Source organism: Ammodytes marinus (genome assembly GCF_949987685.1).
Source record: "Ammodytes marinus genome assembly, chromosome: 4".
Classification (NCBI taxonomy): Eukaryota; Metazoa; Chordata; class Actinopteri; order Uranoscopiformes; family Ammodytidae; genus Ammodytes; species Ammodytes marinus.
In genome coordinates, this window is record NC_137233.1 from 18,186,112 (window position 1) to 18,207,773 (window position 21,662).

Sequence of the window (21,662 nt, forward strand, 5' to 3'; positions counted from 1 at the left end):
TTGTTTGTTGCATAATACATGACGTTATCGCCTCTGCAAAGAGAATAAGCAAAGAGTAGTTTAAAGTGAAAATAAACTCAGGTCCAGTTCAGTAATAAGCTCCCGAACATCAAACAGACACGACCACAATCCTATTTGACCCGTGTGTAATTCAGATGTTATCCATACACCTGGTGAGATCGCTTCAATCCTCACATGTAACTCAAGTGCAGCTGCAATCAGGGGCGTAGCACCAAATTCTGGGCCCCTATACAAAAAGTCCTGATGGGCCCCCTGAAAAGCGGTCTTACAATACACATGTCTCTCTGAGCCAGACAACTCCACAATATTTCATCTGATGAATGACCAAATCATTACTTTTACCGGTGTTTCCCCCATAATATGTCTTAGTCAAGGTGGTCACTGGGCAGGGTCACAGGAGGCGCGGCGAAAATTTTGGGGGTATTTTGCTCAAAGATGCCAATGCGCACTATAGAAATAAACAACTGTTTATTTGAATACAGATGTGCAATTTTGTTTGCTATGTGCAAGTATAATTTTACAGACAGTACAAAACACAATTAAAGAAAACTTCTACTGTTTTTGTGCAATACTATGCAGACACACTAAATACAAATAATAGACCATACACTTGTGTAGGCACATCAAGTGCAAATTAAACTTTTTAAAGTTCCTTTATGGATGGGGGGCTGTGATTATTGTGGACAATAGGCCTACTGTGATGCGATAGCCTATAATTAATTAATGGTTATTATTAGCCTACTTGCTTGATTTCTTTTTAAATACAGGTTGTTTTGGAACATGTCTTTCCCAATTTAAAACATAAAAATAAAGCAGCATTGAAAATTCAGAAAATCAATCTTGTTGGCCTACACTAGCATGCTGTTCTACAAATAACTCAATAGTTGAAATAATAAATACAATGTGTTTTCCCCTTAAAATGTCTAAATGCATTTCAAAGGCAGTAACAGTGTGGCACTTCTTTAAACTTACTGAAACTTGCAGGGGCCATCACTCTCATGTATTCATCAGACTTTTCTTTGCGCTGTCTGAGCTGATAGATAGGTTGTGTTGCCACAGTGATGTGGAGTCTTAAACTGTCCTAGCTTTGCCAGCACTTATTTCTGTACAGCTAAATATCCCCATAGAATGACATCCATGCCAGAATGAGGGAATATCCTCAAAGCGATCAGGTATGATAAACCCTGTGGGATTTAATGCCAGGATTTTCTCCCAGTGATAAAAAGACCCTGGCTTGGATTATTCTTCAGATCCTCTTCTCACCGAGGTATTACTTTATAGAATAGAAGTGACAGTTAGAGAGATATGAGCCGACTTCTTACCGTAGGAAAATCGGTAGCATATCAAAGAGACACCTCTACATGAGTGTTTGATGATTGAACGATGACAGTGTAAATCAGCATGAGAGAAAATCTATCAAAGACTACGATAGTGAGACAGTGGTTTTGCATTTGATTGTCTTTACTCTTGAGTTCAAACAAAAGGCAGAAGTCAGCGTCCATGTGGCCTTTAACTAATTGGAGCGAGAATGTAACTCAAAAGTAAACTCAATCTGAAATCAACTTCACATTTTTGGAAGTTGGAGATATGTGCCAGATGGGAACATGAAAACACTTGTAGTCATTAAATGGTGCTGCAAATACATACACATATGGATTTACATAAGCTGCCGACAAGACAGCATGGGCATGAGACAGATAGATACATATCTATCTATCTATCTATCTATCTATCTATCTATCTATCTATCTATCTATCTATCTATCTATCTATCTATCTATCTATCTATCTATCTATCTATCTATCTATCTATCTATCTATCTATCTATCTATCTATCTATCTATCTATCTATCTATCTATCTATCTATCTATCTATCTATCTATCTATCTATCCATCCATCCATCCATCCATCCATCCATCCATCCATCCATCCATCCATCCATCCATCCATCCATCCATCCATCCATCCATCCATCCATCCATCCATCCATCCATCCATCCATCCATCCATCCATCCATCCATCCATCCATCTATCTATCTATCTATCTATACATATATTGTATATATACACTCACCGGCCACTTGCCATTTTTCACATGTTGGGTAAGAAGACCAGATCATGTTATACACCACAGAAAGGAATAGTAAAAGGATCTCACAATAGTTCTTTGTGCCATAAAAAACAGTGAAGTCATAGTTTCCCAGGCTGAGATGCCTGAGGAGAGAGGTAGGGGTGATGGACAGAGGGACAGAGGTGGGAGAGATGAAGACACTACACAAAGGTTACCTCTGCTGACTTCTCTGTGGTAAACACAAAGAGAAGCAGAATCCACCCTGCTGTCACTCTCCTCCCGTCACTTCACCCCTCATTCACATGCGTAGGTGATACATGAGGCCTGACAAGCAACATACACTTACTCACCACCGGAACTTCAAATATTACAAAAGACGGGGCAATTCAGTGAGACACATAACACAGGAAGCTACTCGCCCTTTTCGTGGTCTCTCTCTCTCTCTCTCTCTTCTCTCTCTCTCTCTCTCTCTCTCTCTCTCTCTCTCTCTCTCTCTCTCTCTCTCTCATAACCACACACGCTAAACACATAGACAGACATAGATACACGTACACACCCACCCACACAGCCAGAGGGCATTTCAAATACCTCACGGGCTTTTAGTCCTGTGAAGAGGGCCGTGCATGCTCTGCTCTGCTCAATGGCCAGAAAGTATCTCATAAGGCCAGCAAAGAATTCAAACCTGATTTCAATACTGGTGGAGATATACACTACATTTTAGAGAAGGGATATGATTGCCATGAGAAAAGTGATGTAGAAATCTTCCTTATCTCTCTGCTATTGTTGAACAAGACTCTCTATGGCGAATAGCTGATTGTTTTCAATGTATTACATATTTATATTTCACATTAAATTGTCTTTTAAGTTGGTTCTGCTGGCTGCAGGCTAACATGAGGTCTATACTTAATGTGCCCTAAACTGATATGTCCTGGAAAGTCATGTTGTTCGCTATATCCTGAAACCCATCAATGACCTTACCATATAAAAATCAAATGCTTGTTTTAGAGAATGAATTATTGAAGCACAGAAATGTTAAAATTACATAGTTCATACAAAGTCCAAGGCAAAAGTAGTGTTTCTAATTGAGTCATTACATATACGGTATATATGACTATGCTTAAGGCTATTGAAGTAAAAGTATAAAGCACTAATTAGAACAAGGCTTTGGTTGGTTTTGTTGTTTGGTTTGTGGCAGGTGTGTACCCTTTCTTTTCAGTAATAATGCCCGCTGTATATATTTGTAATCCACATTAATCCATTGGTAAATATATATTGCTTTCCAATATGGGCCAGGAGTTACAAAATGTTTGTAAGGCAATGATAAAAGTTCATGACTTTCTCATATACAGTACTAATAAGCCGCCATGCAGCCATTAAAGCTAACCTACAAACTATTATAGAGTGTAAGGCTGTGTAGAAAAATCCCTTTTCCTAGCTCGATGAAGAACCAAAATCTGTAAAAAATGTCCTCCTATACCTGTCAACTTGAAACGCTGCAGGTGGTAATGTAATGCAGAGTGGCTTCTGGAGTACGGCAGTTTGCAGGTTGGAGTCACCTCATTGTGAGTCAACAGCCTGTTTCCTCCTGAACTGAGAAGAGCCAAGGTGACAGACAACGAAAACACAGTGAAGCACCTTGATGGATGAGATATCTGTCAGCAAACACTCACACAGTCCCCATCACTGCAACACTCTGAAAAGCTGCCTTTTCTTTATGAATACCTGAATGAATTCCAATCCCCCCCCCCTCCTCCTAGAAGTGTTCCTTATCTTGTACATGCTTAACACAGATACACACAGCGTCTGCCACTGATGACATTCCTACTATCAGGTTTATCTTTAATTATCAGCATCATCAGAGGAGAGAACAATGCATGCAATGGTACATCTGTTTGCACCAAAAGGAGAGTGGGGTAAAAGGACAATGTTCCTCTAGTAGGGATGATGTTGGTGTGTGCGTATATAGCCTACACATGCAGCATTGGCTTCCTTCATGATAACACGTCAAAGCGTGTTTGCATCCGTGGCGACGCTGGTGTGGTGTGTCATGTCTGAGCCGTTTAGCCACCCAGGCCATTCTCTCAATCCTCATCATCTCTGCTCTGGGTGTGTGCGATGGAGGAGCAGCATGCCAGGGATTATAGCTCTCACTCACAACCAGTGCTGAGGCGCCACATGTGCTAAAAGTAGGTGAAAGTAAGGCAGGGATAAAAGTGTGCATGAGGTTTCCATGGCAATGGAGTCTGAAAGGGGGGAGGGAAGATTCACTGGTTGGCCCATCTTCTTTCTTTCTTTCTTTCTTTCTTTCTTTCTTTCTTTCTTTCTTTCTTTCTTTCTTTCTTTCTTTCTTTCTTTCTTTCTTTCTATTTATTTATTTATTATTTTCTATCATAACTGTCATATTATCAAAACGTGACCAGCATCAAGCCTTTGGCAGTGTGATGATGATGGTAATATTATGACCTTTGTATGGAAGTCACCTAAAAAGGGCATAGGCTAAATTATATTTTTGCACCTCTCTGTGTGCTTTTGTATAGTGTGGTGTGTGTGTGTGTGTGTGTGTGTGTGTGTGTGTTTGTGTGTGTGACTTTGTATGTGCATGTGTGCGTGAGTGTGTGTGTGTGTGTGTGTAATGGGGGCGTTGGTTGGACAATATGAGGAGGCTCACGTGACGATCTTTTAAATTCCTGTTTCCCTGCAGCGCAATTTGTCAGAGAGTGCGAATGCCATCTGTCTGACCGCCTCGCTCCTCGTACGCATAATCATTTGTATTCCTTTTTGGGCCGCACAACGAAGGTCTCCGAGCAGCGTACAGCTTACGCTCTCCTCATCATGTTGTTGTTTTAGTTTGGGAGCTCGCTTGTGTCTTTTGTCTGTTGAAGCCTTGGAGTTGACTGGTGCCAGAAGGAGAGAGGAGGAGGAGGAGGAGGACTCGCTCGGTTCTTCTGCCAGACAGAAAAGAAATCTCGCTAAAGAAAGAAGAATGCAACGCTGGATCTCTGCTCGCGTATTGTTTCTGGACTGATTTTTCCTGCGATACGGCGATCTTTAAAAACTAGCCTGATCGGACGGACTGCGGGTATACGGGAAGGAAAGAGGAAGAAGAAAGCGCTGCAAACGTTATTTAGCCTACGCCGGGGAGGGGGTTCATCACCAAAGACCTCAAGACAGTCCTCGTCGTACCGCGGGGGTGTCACCCTGAAATCCTGAACCATGTCTACCAAATACAAGAAGGATAAGGAAATCATAGCGGATTATGAGACCCAAGTGAAAGGTGCGGTGTGAGAGTGAAGTGGCGTTTGTGTCTCTGTAGTGTGTCTCTGTGTGTGTGCATTGTCTCTGCAGAGCCTGTCCCTGTCCAATGTTTTACCCCGCCTGACCAAGAGCCTGCATGTTTCTTTTCTTCTCCGTTATATTCATGCAATGAAGGCTAATGCAATCCATTGGGTAGCCTAGATACGCCTAATGTAGCCTAGGCTTTATTGTGTTAAAGCAGATGGGCAGTGGAAAGACTTGCCCCACCAGATGACAGGTAAACCGTGACAGTCAATGCAATGACAGGAGCATCAGAGTGCATGATTGTTTTTCTTTTTCTCTCCCCTGTGCACATATTGCTAGTTCATGCTGTGGTCAGGATGCTTTGTCGTTGGGTTAAATGATCCCTGTGTCCATATTCACCTCATTCTATCACATTTTTAAGGAGCCTATTTCTGGCTGGTGTGGTCCAAGATGCTGATCAGAATATTTGGGAATAGATGTCGATATTGTGCGTTACATCCATCAAATACGGATTATTTTTTCCATATCATCTTTCTAGGGTCTTATAGTGGCTTGTGGTGCCAAGGAGGCTTCTTCAGCTTTCGTCCAGAGCTGATGACACTCTGCTCACGTTTGGCCTTAGATTCATTGCCAGTACTGATTGGCTGTTTTCCCCTTGCTGCTCTCACCCTGTAACATGGATGAAACACTCTAAATATCACCTTTTTCCACACATGATTATACTTACCCAGTATTTTAGAATCATGGTTATCTAAAATCTGGGTGGGTGAGGGTGGCGATAAGATTTTGCTGTTAAAAAGTCTTCTCACTGGTTGATGAAACTTTGGAGGAAAGTGCTGGCCTGGATGGATATGGATGATGCTTGGCTATATGTTTTTCCTCACGGCTCTGTTAGACAGGGGTTCAACTTGACTGTATTGGTAACACTGTGCTCACCATCTAACCCCGCTTTGTCCAATTATACCAGCACTTGTGCTCATGTGATAAACTGTGCGGCCAGTGGATTTTTGAAACAATTGTTTAAGCCTTGTGCAGAACAAAAGAAGATGATTGGTCCTATATTCCAGACGATCACAGGATACTTTAATCAACTGTAAAAAAAGAAGGGGCATTCAGACAGAGTTTGCATTTCCCTCAGTGGAGCTGGGGTTCGGTTTCAAGGCCCTGGACCCATTTACTAGCACTCTCCCTCTCAGTGGTTACACTAATGTTATACACTGTATAGGGCTGATCCCTGGAGTCATGTACCCATAGAGGCCTTGGGGTGCTCAAAGTGTGAGTGGATTTGTAGGATTGATCTGCTGACACATTCCTCTTTGTGTGGACAGTGTGGATCAGTTTCTGGTTCTCTGCCTATAATCTAACCTCAGTTTAGTCTCGTTTGGCATGGGCTGGCCATTCACATAAAATGCTCTTGTTTCGGCCGTATCAATGCCCATCTCATTCTACTTTTCACTTTACTCTAGGACATTTTCCTGGTAACTATTAAATAAATACTCTTGCTTCACAGAGCCTGGGCCTGTCTGCTCCTCTTTGCATTAGATGGGGCCTGTGAACTGTGCGAAAAGGAGGGATGTTAATTTATGGTGGAATGCTGCTTGTTTCTCGTTCACAGCTGGTGTAGTGCGTTGCCTACGGACACAGGGCTCTCCTCCTGAACATCCACTGCCTCACAACAATGGCAATGTTAGCAGCACAAGAAGCAGGCAGGGTGCGGAACCGTAATGAGATTCAGATTGGAAATTGCACCTGTCTTACTCTGAGTTATTGCTTTATGGTTAATGTGTACATAGCAGAAGGGGCCAAACCATCAGTGTGTCATGGATTGGGCCATTCCAACAATGTGGGGTTGCTTCATTATGTTGGGGGGCTAATACAATAATATAAAATAAAAATACTTTCAGTAGTTGTTTAAAAACAACAATTAGTTTTTGCTCAAATGCAATGTGGGGTGTCTGAAGGACCTTGGGAGAGTACGGAGTTCACTTCATTCAAGCTGTTCAGCTGGCAGGCTGTGCATTAGCATGTCAATAGAGAGGGTTCATACAGAGAGAGAGAGAGACTTGCCAGTTTTATAGGCAGCTTGCGAAGTGTTCCTCTCTCACTCGACCATCAGCAGTTTGACATTTACAGACCGGAACTAAAATATGGCTGCGGTGTCAACTCCCTCACACATCGGCAGGGCAAAGATGAACTGAACATTATTGTGAAAAGGGATGCATGGGCAAAGTCCATCACATCATAAGTGAACTAACTAGCCAGAAAGAGAGGATATAGAGGCAGTGAGCTATAGCAAGAGGTTGTCAAGAAGATACAATACATGTACAGGACAAAGCACGCCTGTACAGTTACAGTTAATGGCACTTGTAAATATCAGGACACGAGTGAGTGCAGTGCGCCCAGGCTTGAACACATTGTCTTCAGTACCGCTCAGTTTTATTTAATTAGTCTCGTGTTGACATGTTTTTGCTGAAGCCTACTGTACTTTTGACTCGAGAGACAGCAGGTTGCCTGTTCTGTTGGCCGTCTTCCCCGAATCCCCCTCTGCAAGGAGTTCTAGCATGATTTTACAACACTTTGATTTTCTGGCAGTAACTGGACCCCTTCGTAGGCTTATACTATATTTATTCAGTAGAAGTGCTTGTTTAGCCTGTTGGCATGATTTTTTTTTTCTTTCTTTGAACCATTTTTGCTGATTGCCCCTCACATATAGCTCATGGCCTGTCATTTCCTAGACACCATTGTCTGACTCAGGCACAGCCGCACCAGTCATTACCCACACTGACACCAATACACCCACGCACAAAGACAGGCATACAGATAGAACGGCACGCACGTAGATGAATGGTGTTAGGGAGGCGGCACAGTTTGTGATGTGATGAAAGTGATGCATGCAACTCCTTGTGGAAATTTGTCCTTCAGATGTACACATTAATACACACACGCACGCACGCACACACACGCACGCACGCACACACGCACACACGCACAAACAAACATGCACTTGAGGTGATTCTGAGAAAGATGTGTGGTTTGTACACCTCTGCGTTCAGGTTTCCAATTATTTTCTTCTTGTCAGTTCCTTTCTGTGAGAGAAATGCAAACAAGTGTAACATCCTGAGCTGATGTTTTTAAAAGTAAGAATGCAAACCTGAGTGATGACAGCAAGTTAAGTGCCACTATAGTATATGGGATGTACTAGATGAACAAAACCCTTTTTAATCTTTTATTTGCAGCATTATAATACACATTTCAATCCGCAGCTTATTTAGTATCAGCAGCCTGACCTCAGCACATACCTATCGTGTGTTCGCCAGCCACAATTCTCAATGATTATAATAAAAGTGTGCTGTCTGGTGCAACATAATGATCCTTGGTTGGGTTAGATGCTGATGAGAATTATGTTTGACATTAGGTGTGTCTGTTTGCTGTGGCTTCAGGCTACACACAGCTCTGCTTAAGGAAGTTGATTGGTGAAAGTGGTTGATACGGTTCATGGTGCCTTTTAACCAAAGCAGCAACTGTTGCCGAATACAGCCTGTGGTCTCTTTGCACTCAAAAACACGACTGCTAGGTAATGCCAGGTCAGGTTTATCAGCAGTTCTGCATGTGTTGCTCAGCCGTCTCTGTAAATGTTTCTTATGATTAGAGCTTGTTATTGGTTTGTTAGCTGTTAACCCCCTGCATTGCAGCATGAAGCCTGGCTTTGTAGAGAACAGACATGTTGGGAGTTTAAAGATTTGGTTGTACTGACTCACCGGCTGAGGATCCACCAGCTGCCAGCTTGTTTGGCAAACCTGCGGCTGACTGAGAGAACATTTTCAACAACACAACAACAACATTACTAGCTTTTTAGGCAACATTATCTTAAGTGGGACACCTTATTCATTCTTGCGGTTCAATACCTTTTGGGTTCCATTCAATGCCGGTTTGTTTGTGTGGCGTGCCAGCGACAAGTCATACAAACAGTCAGCTCAAGTTGGTCTGTCGCTGACTCGGATGAGATTGCATGACTTCATTCTATAGATATATGCTATATGCTGAAGTGTTTGAAAGTTTGAGATTTCTTCACTTTCGTGCCAAGAGTTGGGTGATAAGTTTGATGCGTTAAGAACTAAGTTGTGTACTACCTCCAGGAGCAGGTTAGCTTAGAAAAGAGCTAGCTTAAATAATTGAAAAAAAACTATACTGGCTCCGTCTTTGACTGTTTATACTTTTATCGAAGAAATATGAGCTATACTATATATACAGTATATATTATGTTTTGTTTCCAAGTTCGCTCAACTTTCTCTGCTCTGGTCTCTTTTAACTAAGTCTGGTAAATGCAGCTGCCACTTTGTCCGCTTTGAAGGATTCGAGAGATAATGAGCCGTTTATTAAAATGGTGATGTGCCAGGCGCAGATTGTCATTGAACACAGTCTCAGAATAGTTTCTTCTTGGTTCAATGCTGACATTGATGAAGTAAACAAAGGTCCAGTTAAACAAAAAAAGCATTTAACTAGTTAACTTAATTTTTTGTTATTTGGTGCAAGGCAGTGCATGAGTGTGCTATTTAATTTCCTTCAGTTGTCTATGCTGAACGAACCTTAATCGGCCCTTGTTCTGGAGAAGGGCAGTTTTCAACACCAAGATTACATTACAAGTCCAGTAAGGCACGGTTGTTTGCTATGGGACTGCAACCTAGTTACATGGCTTAATGCGCTTTATATAAATGTGTGAAGTAATTGATATGGCATACCAAATATGCATTGACAAATGTTTAGTTGTTCAATTATAAAGATGTATGCTGTCGAGGCCTGTGAATAGACACATACTTTGCCATTGTTTTGCTGTTGGACATTCCCATTAGTTCAGTTGTGCAATTATCTCAGAGCACCATTTACATTTTTTTATTAAATAATATTTTTTCCAAAATGATGGAAATTATGCCATTATTTGGATATACTGTACTGTATCACTCAATAGATTAACAGCTATCCATGGTGAGAAGCAGGAATAAGTGATACAAAAACAGACACAGTTACCTTAGAAACCGAATAACGAGGACGGTGTAAAAATAACTCTACAGAGAGTTTTAAGAAGTCACTATTTGATATGGAGTAATTAGTTAAGTTGTCGGTGTAGTCTTGGGACCTGCTATATTAACATTTTCATGTACCAGAGATTTTTGTCCCACTCGACTTTACATGATTAAAAAGTGCACCTATTTGCAGCTCACACATATCTCTCTCTCTCTCTCTCTCTCTCTCTCTCTCTCTCTCTCTCTCTCTCTCCCTCCTTCTTGCCTGCCACTTAAGGTGGAAATAGAAGCAGATGTGGCACGCACAGACTCGTTAGTTATTGGGAGAACAAAACCTTGTCATTCTGTTTGTTTTTAATGAATTGTGTCCTGCCGGGCTAATCACAAGCTAATGATTATGTACGATATTGATCAAGTCGATATTATTGACATTCTTCTTGATTAATCAGTTGTGTGGTCTATAAAGGATTTTACTTAAAGCCCAAGGTTACATCTTGAAATTGCAGTCCAAAACCCCAAACTATTTACAGTTTATTGTATTACTAGTTTTCAGTTCACTCTCAATGCAGTATATTGTGAATGTAACTGATAACTAAATAACTGAACTTCAATCTGAAACCTGCCAAAAACAAGGAACTGGTATGGTTGTGACTCGCCAAAGAAGGTGACATGTCTGTGTCGTCTTGGTTATCTCTCAGTCTTTTTTTAAACTGAACTCTGCTCTCAGTTTCACCTACTCTGTTCTGGGCGATAGCTGTCCTGGTGTCGATCTGGCTTTCACAAGACCGCACGGCACGCACAGACACACACACGAAATATTGTTGGATACATTGAGTCATTTAAAATAGCACACACACACACACACACACACACACACACACACACACACACACAAAGGTTGTTGGATAATTGAGTCATTTAAAATGTTCAGAACATGTCCTTGTAACACACATACGGAGTATTTTTATTTAAATTTTATGCAGAAGGAAATTTTGTACTGCTGTCATCAGCTGCTGCAGTGCAGACAGTGGTTACTTTATTGGCTTCACTGACAAATCTATAGCATGTCTCAGTGCATATAGATCTGCACGTGCCTCCTCACTCAAAGCTGCCACCTATCCACATCCATCAGACGCCCTCTCCTCCAATAGGCTGCTCCCTGAGGGACTGCTGCACGCCCATGTTGCCATGGAGACACCTCTCAGCCTGGCCCTGCAGAGCTGTATCATAAATACAGCAGTGATGGACAGCCAAACCCTTAAAGGGTGTGTATCCGGTTGTAGCTTAAGATCGGGCTTCTGTGAACACGCTGACACCATGGTGATATGGGATCAAGAGAGGAAATCAATGTCAGAGAGCGCTGAGGCAGTCTGGGATGAGTTTCATTTCCTTCAACTGAAAAGCAGAGCGACAATTGATGGTCAATGTTCATATTTATTTTCATCAGGAGTTGGGTGTTTTCCTTGACAGGAGTGAAGTTTAAAGACCTACAATATATCACAAGTGGGAATATGAAGGAGTATTGAACTCTGAGATCCTATGTAGTATAAATGTGCAAACATTTTTGAAATCGGTTCATCCTAGTCTGAGAAAAGGCAGAAAAAGTATTTTATGTTTTCACTGTCTAACCCTACATTTTACTAGTGTGACATCACACTATTAAAAATGTAGGGTTAGGATTAACAGGACATCTGGGCCAAGGGAAGACTGAGGAAAGACTGAGGGAAGAAAAACCTCAATAATTATATTATAATAGCGATTTTATAACGATAGAACGCCGGTTCCTATTGGTGAAGTATTCCTTTAAGGTTTATTACAGTTTGGTCTTTTTCTTTTCTTTTTTTTAATCAATAATAAACAAGTTAATAATAATTTTCAGTAAGTGTACAGAAATGTGGCAAAATTAGCGGTTCTAAACGTGTCATTCCCTCTCTCTACCCCATTTAATATCTGTCTCTTAACACTGTCAATAAAGCATGGAAAATGCCCCCAAAAAATAATCTAAAAATGAATCAAACAAACTGATTTGATGATCATTTTCACAGTCTGGAATTGACAGAACATCCGGTGGAAAATCGGTTATAGCGGCAGATAATTAGGAGGGAGGATTGAGAGCGAGGGACGAGTCGGTGACTGACAGCTGACATGATGATGTAGGACGCTCTATCGGTTCACCTCTGCTCCAGCCATTGATTGTTCTCAGCTCCTGTTGTCTTATCTCTGAGTTACATGTGCTGCAGCAGTCTGGGCTAATGAGGGGACAGACTAGAGATAGAGACAGAATGAAAACATAACCTGCACATACGGAGCGTGACCTCATAAATCCAAAATTGCATTAATTATTAGGGGATGAAAAAAAAGGACATCGAAGTGGGGGGATTAGTTCAGGGACAGACAGAGTGAATTAAGGTCTGGGAAAAAGAGCTGCGTGTGTGTGTGTGCGTGTGTGTGTGTGTGTGTGTGTGTGTGTGTGTGCAGAGCCGGCCCAAGCCTTCAGGGGGCCCTAAGCGAAATATGATTAGGGGGCCCCTCTCCAATGTTAGCGCTGCTGAAACTATAGATCTTTGTTAAATATCATTCACACACCCAGTGTTTTCCGCTAGTGCCTCCACTGTGCGGCTGTGCGAAAATATTATACATCCGAGATTCAGACCCTCCTAGGGGGGTCCGGGGGTATGCCCCCCCGGGAGATTTTTTTAACCTTTTTAAAGTGTAATGCATGAATCTGGTGCACTTTGAGAGGAAAATTAAGAGGCTAAATCTGAGGAATTTTGTGTGAACAAATTATTTGGAGACACTGGGTCAGATGAATTAGAAGCTATTGAAGAAGGACACATGGATTTTCCATAAAAATATTAATATAAAATAAAATATTATGGAGGGTCCTCTGGGTTGGGCTTGGAGCTCTTTTTCTTTTACGGGACATATTTCTCTGTAACATAGTGAATGCATTTAAATGCAGTGTGAGGAACTAAGCAGAAGAACTCTGTTGTCCAGCTACTGTATCTTTTTTTCCACAGACAAGGCTGAAATAGGCTATAGACTATACACAGTGCATGGGCAACTGAGGGCAGCCCCATTTCCAATTGTTTTTAAATAAACTCAATACACACTGTGCATGGATGTGAACGTGACATGATCAGATAATTTCGGATTTCCTCAGATGAACTGATTACATTTTTAGGCTATTAATTATCTAGACCAAAACATTTGATTTCTTTTTTTGTATAACTCACATGTGCATAATATGATGTTAATATCAAACACACAAACTAAAAAAAAAAAAAAATTTTTTTTTTTTTTTTTTTGGAGGGGGCCCCCTAGGCATTCGGGGGCCCTAAGCGGCCGCTTAGTTCGCTTATGCCTCGGGCCGGCTCTGTGTGTGTGTGTGTGTGTGTGTGTGTGTGTGTGTGTGTGTGTGTGTGTGTGTGTGTGTGTGTGTGTGTGTGTGTGTGTGTGTGTGTGTGTGTGTGTGTGTGTGTGTGTGTGTGTGTGTGTGTGTGTGTGTGTGTGTGTGTGTGTGTGTGTGTGTGTGTGTGTGTGTGTGTGTGTGTGTGTGCTTTTCATGTGAATTAGGCTCAGCAGCATATATAGAGCCCAGATACTGCAGAGCTGAGTTTGGGGATTAGGTTGAGGAAGTTGTCACCATTACACGGAGACATGTGGCTCTTTCCTCCACACTCACTGCAGCAGTATCCAGTGTGGAATAGATGTGTGCTTCTTATTATAAATGTATGCCAAACATGACTGCAATTAACTGTAGAGAAGGCGCATATTAACAACTATATTATCCTGCAGTGACATGATGCATCCCTTGTCAGGCTGCTACAGCTCGGCTTCCCCTGCTGCCCTTGGGATACTCTGAAGCCCTCTCATTCACTAGCTCTCCAATTTTATCCCCACTTCATTGCGTCAAGACGTCACGTGGCCCGCTTAAACAGCAGACTGTCAGGAAAAATGCTGCACCAGTGCATCACTTGCTAGTGTCCTGAATTGACCTCAAGGGGAGGTGCGGGTTTTGTTTTTAGGCTAATAAGTAACGTATGATTCTCTCTGCCATTCAAAGTGCACTTAGTCAAAGTCCTTTTGAGTGTGGATCACTTCGACTTTTTTTCACCTATTTGAGAAGTTGTTGTCTTGTTGACAATGTTTTGCCCTGTGCTTGCCTCAAGGAGACAACACGCTATAACATATTTTGAAAAATGTTAGGACTGCAAACACTATAAGCGCGCAGCGGCGGTTCGTAGAAGCGTTTGAGCATTAATTATATACTTTTAAAATCTCTGCGGGATTTTCTTGTTATTATTGCTGTTTATGTGAAACACACACTGGCACATTGGCTGGCCAGATGAAGTATCTTAACGTGGATGCTCTCAACCGCCTGTAGGTGAGAACGGGGTAATTTGTAACACGGGTTGGTTGTCACAATCGTTATATCTCGGAACCAGAAGGCGCTGTCTGTGAAATGTTGGTATGTAAATATCCACAATTGGGGTCAGAGGTCACCTATATAGTCTTCCTTGGAGTTAGACTGCTGAATTTGAGGTGAGAGGACTGTTTGTGTTTTTCATGTCAAATTGAAAATATTTAGCTCCTCAGTATTTTTCTTCTAGGCTTTTACACAATGGGTTTATAACAAAACACTTGTTACCCATAAAAAGAGTGAAGGGTAAACTATAGTTTAGATTGTGGTTAGCAAGCTAATTAGTTGTCAGATGGTTGTTGGCCTTGATGCTAGCAAGAAATTCAAGTTGGGGTTGGTCGTCACATTTTTTGGGGGGTTGGTTGTCACATGTTATCCAAAGGCTGCAGCCAGAAAAGGAACGCAATAACGAAAGAAATTGTCAAGCTGTGTCCTCACTGACACCCCAGAGAAGGAGAGAATAGAGCAGGAAAAGGCAGCTAGCATGCAAAAGAAAAAAGGGCAACAAAATCAAAACAACCCAGTGCATCCCAAACTAGACCAGCTGCCAAGGCAGCTTAAGTAAGTTATGTAGGCCTATTTGTCAACTTGACAATGCAATTACACGTTCAAATTTTGTTCTGCTTTCTCGTCTTCTTTTTAAGATTATTCCCATTAAGATAACATTGTGACAAACAACCCCATAGTGTGTGACAACCGACCCCTTGATGGGGTTGGTTGTCACAATGTGTAAGGGTGTCTTTGACGATTAATTTCTTCTTTATTACAATAAGATAGAAAAAGTGAGGGGTACACATTTCAAGCCAACACCTTAAGCTTCCATTTAATGTAGGAATGACTATTGAAAGATGTTTAGGTGATGAGCAATTCTCACTAGAGTAAAAAGTGTGCCTACTTACCCCGTTCTCCCCTACTGGCACAGAAATAGAAAAAGCCTGTGGAAAAAAACGCACAAAAAATAAAGTCTTGGGCGCATTCACTTCCCTTATATCGTCCATAGCCCAATGCAAAGTCTGCTGGGGAGCACAAATGAGAAGACAGAAAGGAAGTTGTCATTTTTTCATGCTCAGTGACCTCACAGGAGGTTACTGTTCTGTTCACAGCAGACTCTCAATCATTGCTAGAAACCCAGCTGCCAATACAGGGATTAGTCTGTGTGGGTCAAAGTTCAGGGATGTCTAACATCCTCCTATTGTTTTCAGAGGGTTTTCCTGTGCTGTGGGGGAGACAAGTGTCCACTGTGTGCATTCAATTCCTGTCCCTTAACGGTGTAGGAGAAATTATATTGTGGAGCAGGTGTCCAGTGGAAAGGGTGAGGCTTTGATAGTGATGATGTATGGACACAAGGTCAGAAATGTGGAGTGTCTGCCATGTATTTATACTGTCTGATCATAATATGTCATGTGCAGTATATTTCATAATGAACCTGTGGTAATTTACAGAGCAGCAGTCATGAACCCGCCTGCAGGACAATAAAACAAGGCTTTTGACCATGTTATCCGACTTAGATCTAAATCTTATGTGATTTTTCTTAAACACTTAGCATATACTGTATATAAACACATCCATTCCCAACATGGCTTCAACTTAACATAAACCTTTTAATACATATGGAAAAAGTCTGAGTTGTCTGCATACAACTCAAATGAAAAAAAGCTTTTGATTCCACTCGATTTGAGTAATAATACTTCTCTGTTTTACAGGACACCACTCAATAGAGATAATAGAGCTCTAAGAGGAATGCAGCTGTTGGGAATTATTTGTTATGCTTTTTGCTAAAAACTGAAAGAAGTTTAAATTAAAAGTTATTAGACTTTATAATTGTAGTTAATTTATTATACAGCTCAGAAGCAGTGTTTAGCCATTTTAAACAACATAATAGGCATGGGTTCCACCATATGAAAATTATATGTCATGATGATCCTGGCCAAATGAATTGGGATTCACGGAATTATCCTGACAATCACATCACAATCAGTAACTAAGTAAAGGTCTATAGACTTTAATTACACAAGCAAAAATACATGTTATTATTGTCACCCGGCCCCTTTTTTGTATGGTCAGTTTGACCATATTACAGCTGCTCTAGTCTTTCCCTCCTCTTTCTCCATCAGCCCTTTCTGTCTGAAGATCACCTTTGGAAAAAAACAACATTAAAAAAAAACGGATGGCTCCATCTCTTTATAGCAAGACATAGAGGCATCACACACTGGGTCTGCCAAATATAATAGCTGCATGCTTAATCAAGCATTAATGGTTTAACTTTGAATCAGAGCAGTTGGTTGCCCAAACCCGCACTGAAGTACCTGCCCATCCCTAAATCCAATAACGATGTAATCAAAAACACAGTTGGAAATTAATGGTCAGATCTTGATCATCGGGCATGCTCATAGATACATAGTTAATCAGGCTGATAAAAGTCCTTTATCATTCCTAATGTTTATTAATGTTCCAACACATTGCATATGGTATGTGTTTTTTTTCCTTTCTTTAAAGAAACCCGTCTGGAAAACATTGCTCTGTGCTCAATAATATTCTCACTACAAAGCAATTTGTCTTGTTTTGAATCCAAGAAACCCAGAGCACAGATGAAAGCCGTGTTGTCCATGTCTAGCATGTTAACACAGAAATATGTCAGTGGTGTACTAAGCCTTGTAACATACATGGCATGAAATGTAGGGAGGGTAGTTTCGAGACACATTTATTTCAAGGTTTTGTCATGAAGAAGAAGAGAGGTCTCTAATCTCAAACAGCTTTAAAAGCACTTGATTTGTTGGTGGCTTGAACCAGTAATCATTCTTGAAAGGAGTAACTGCTACGTACTGAGCACTCTATCTGCGCCATAAACGCTGGGCTTTTTATTTCTCTCCCTGGTTGTGAATCACAGCACAGACAATTATGGATATCAGGAGGATTTATTTTTGTAAGGAGTGTAATAATGGTGCATAGAGGATTTGCTTTGGCGGGGTTCAAAAATATAAACAACAATGTTCACTTTTACTGCAGGCCTACATTCACACAGCATTACTCCTCCATCACAGATTGAAATGAACCACAGAGGGGTCCTTCACCACAGCCAGTGAAGCCCGTCACAGAGCTGGGAATACTTAGGGAGTAATTCTCCAATTGCTCATGGTTTCTCAGAGGGAAGGGCACACTTCTGGTGTGTGCTTGACCTATTTTCCCAAACTCATCCATCAAATGCAGAGCTGCAGCTGGTGGTTCAGAATTCCCTTTTTTTTTCTAAAACTCAGATTTTTTAAAAGTAACTCCCTGCCACTTGATTTTAATGTGCGTCAGTTTTGGTTTCCTGGGGGGCATTTCTCTCGACTCGCCTGCTTTGGCACAGTTTTTCCTTTTCTTTTTTATATATATATTTTTTTTGCAAAAATAACATTGCAAAAACAGGGAGAGCATAGCTGCATGTCTTAGGGCAAGACATTCCTGACAGTGATGAAACAGTAGTGGTGGTATCCTTACCCTGAGCACTAAAAACGGAGCTTTAAGCCCTCAGAGCCCGCGAGGCAGAGGGAGGCCCCCTGGATGCAGGCGAAGGGCAGGGACAATGGTTAACCACAGAGTGAGGCATGCCGCTCGGGGCTGAGGCCAGGCGGCACGACATCACAGGGAGAGAGAGAGAGAGAAAAAAAGGCTCCCCCGCACACAACATCACTTTTTCAGTTCTAAATGGCAATCTTCCCCCAGCAGTGAGATCCTACATATATCCAGGAGTAGGGTTTGGCTGACCAAATTACACCCCGAGCCACATGGAAACACAGTCTGTGTCGTTGCTGCGGTTTTCACCGTTCAGTCAGCAGTTCATCAGATCCATATAAAATCCATGCCTAGGCCTTATTTCTTATTTTTTCAAGGTTTTAACTTGCCTCATGACTCATGTTGTAACTCAAGGATGTTGCTACATGCAGTGACTTTCATTTGGGAAGTTAATTTTTCCGTTGCTGCTTTCAACCTTAATAGGACATAATGTGATTGTGTATTTCTGTTGGTATTATTAATTGTATTTTATAGAAAAACATTTTTGTCAGCACCGTGCAGCCACGCACATTCGATGGATACCTAAAGTTCCCAAAAAACCTTACAGCGTCTAAGTACCATGATTTTTAACTCATGACATTAAATTCTCCTCCTAGACTTGATTCAGGGACTGCAAGGACAGAAATTCTGTTTTTCTGTGATGATAAAGCAACTTTAATGTGAGATGATTTAAAAAAAAAAAGATAACTTTTTGGTTCCTCCATAAATGATGCTCATTAGTTCAGGAGCTTTCCTTTTCTTTTTAAAAAGTGACACCACTCATCCTGTTTACTGAAGCGCCTTCCATCACGTGGTAGTTTGGATTCCCAGTATAGGTCTCTCTGTTCCTGAGTGGAGGTATCTTTACTGCTGATGACAGCACAACAAAGGGGAATTGGGTTTCTCTGGTGGGTTCCCACTGGCATGAAGGATCTGTTAGTCTGCCTAACGGCATCAGGTTCCTCTTGAGGAGAAATCTTACTCCACTACTCGCTCCAAGTGGGGGAGTGCAGCAGCTTGTTCTCACAGTGCAGACGCCGTCACACACACACACACACACACACACACACACACACACACACACACACACACACACACACACACACACACACACACACACACACACACACACACACACACACACACACACACGCTGTCCTATTCAGAATAAGAATCAGAAATACTTTATTGATTCCCGGGGGGGAAATTCACATTGTTACAGTTGCTCCAATTTAGAATATAAACACGAAGAAAAAAAAACAAGCGTAAATAATATGTGTTCAACCAACAATACAATATAAGAATAGGAAGTTAATAAGTAAGTAAATATGAACATTATTATACAATTTGTACACAATGGAAGTACTGGAAATATGGAGTATGTTCGAAATGTATGTCAATAAAGTGTTAAGAGGAAAAGAGTTGGAGCGACTGTAACAGGCTGCATGCACGGTTGACGCATTCGGCATGCGCACAATGTCAATGAACATTGAAGCCCATCATTTTATATTAACTGGAAATTGGAAGAAAACCTTAGCTTTAAAAAATGCTGATTAAGAGGTCTGAGTTCTTTGGGAGGGCTCAAAGGGACCAAGTGTGAAAACACCCCTAATAATAATAATAATAATAATAATAATAATAATAATAATAATAATAATAATAACTAGAACTGCGAGCAGTTGTGAACGGGGGCCAAGCCACCCACGCGACTCGGGATCGGGCGTCGTCGTCCGCGGCGCCGGCCCCTCGCTTCACGGAATCCGGGGATGTAAAGTTTCTGAATGTGGGATGTTTGGTTTGGGAGTTATAGACCAAAAGGCAAAAAGATTGCAGAGAAAGATGCTCAAGTGTGTTATTGGCGCCCCCTTTTGGAGCAATTTAAGGAAAAAGTAGAACCAACCTGAGAACTATAGGACAAACACTTGTGTGAAGTTTGGTGTTAATAGGATGAATCGTTATGGATTTAGGAGCAGTTTGGTACAAGGTAGCTAATGTGCAAATCTTTAAAGCGCTACCGTTTGGTCTTCCGATGGTCGCAGAAAAATTCTTTAAACTACTTTTGCTCGTGGGAGTCGGTAGAGCATAATGCTTTTGGTTTCGTCCAAATCGGGCAAAAACTGTAGGAGGAGTGTGTTTTGGTGACTGACACAGTTTTTGCGATGTAGCGAAAAAAAATCCCATAGGCAAATGGGCGTGGCCTATCTGAAAAGATGCAACTGACTTGTGGGCATCTGTGGATATAAAGTTTTTGACTGTGGGATGTTCGGTGTGGAAGTTATAGCCCCAAACGAGTTTTCTTTGCTTTTTGTGGTTTTGGCGCCCCCTATGGATGACATTCGCAAAACAACGTTAGATAGAAAGATGCAGCTTAATGTACCAAACAAGTGGATGTCAAGTTTTTGAATGTGCGATGTTCGGTTGGGGAGTTATAGCAAAATCCAATTGTCAACCTCTCCATTGTAAAGACACTTTTTTGAATTTCCCGCCAAAACACTTAGGAAATGGCGAAAACAGGCAAAAAAATTGAAAAACTCTTTTTTTTAATAAGTCCCGCCCAGAAAGGAATTTCTTGCCCATATTTTTGCCATAGACTCAGGTATGCCCCATGATAGTCTCCCTTGAGTTTCAAGAAAATCCCTCTTTTTTTTTTTTTTTACGGATTTTCGCAAATCTTTAAAGCGCTAGCGTTTGGTCTTCCGATGGTCGTAGAAAAATTATTTGACCAACTTTTGCTCGTGGGAGTCGGTAGAGCATAATGCTTTTGGTTTCGTCCAAATCGGGCGAAAACTGTAGGAGGAGTATGTTTTGGTGACTGACACAGTTTTTGCGATTTAGCGAAAATTCTATATATACGCAAATGGGCGTGGCCTATCTCAAAAGATGCAGCTGACTTGTGGGCATCTGTGGATATAAAGTTTTTGACTCTCGGACTTTCGGTGCGGAAGTTATAGCCCAAAACGCCTTTTCCTTTGTTGTAGCGCCACCTAGTGGTCAGCATGTCTGAATTTTTTTGTCTGCGTACCAGGCACGGACCTGGATAAGCCCTGCAAGTGGCATGTCCCAACCTTTTACGGTTTGGGCTGCAGCACCACTTTTACGTAAGGAATAATAGGAAGAATAAAAGGCCCAACAAGATCAATAGGGTTCCCTGCCCCGCAGGGCTTGGGAACCGCGTTGCTCTGCAAAACGCGGTCCCAGCCCTACTCGGGCTTGGCCCCCTAATAACTAGAACTGCAAGCAGTTGTGAACGGGGGCCAAGCCTCCCACGCGACTCGGGATCGGGCGTCGTCGTCCGCGGCGCCGGCCCCT

At 41.7% G+C, this 21,662-nt stretch overlaps 1 protein-coding gene across 1 annotated transcript in view; it reads left to right on the forward strand.

Annotated features, from left to right (window-relative positions):
• The first annotated feature begins 5,076 nt into the window (after nucleotides 1-5,076).
• srgap3 (SLIT-ROBO Rho GTPase activating protein 3) overlaps nucleotides 5,077-21,662 on the forward strand; it is a 72,909-nt gene continuing 56,323 nt past the window's right edge. The window contains exon 1 of the mRNA XM_080026384.1: nucleotides 5,077-5,370. Coding sequence (XP_079882510.1) covers nucleotides 5,310-5,370 — 61 coding nt within the window. The 5' untranslated portion in view covers nucleotides 5,077-5,309. The remainder of the gene's footprint in view (nucleotides 5,371-21,662) is intronic.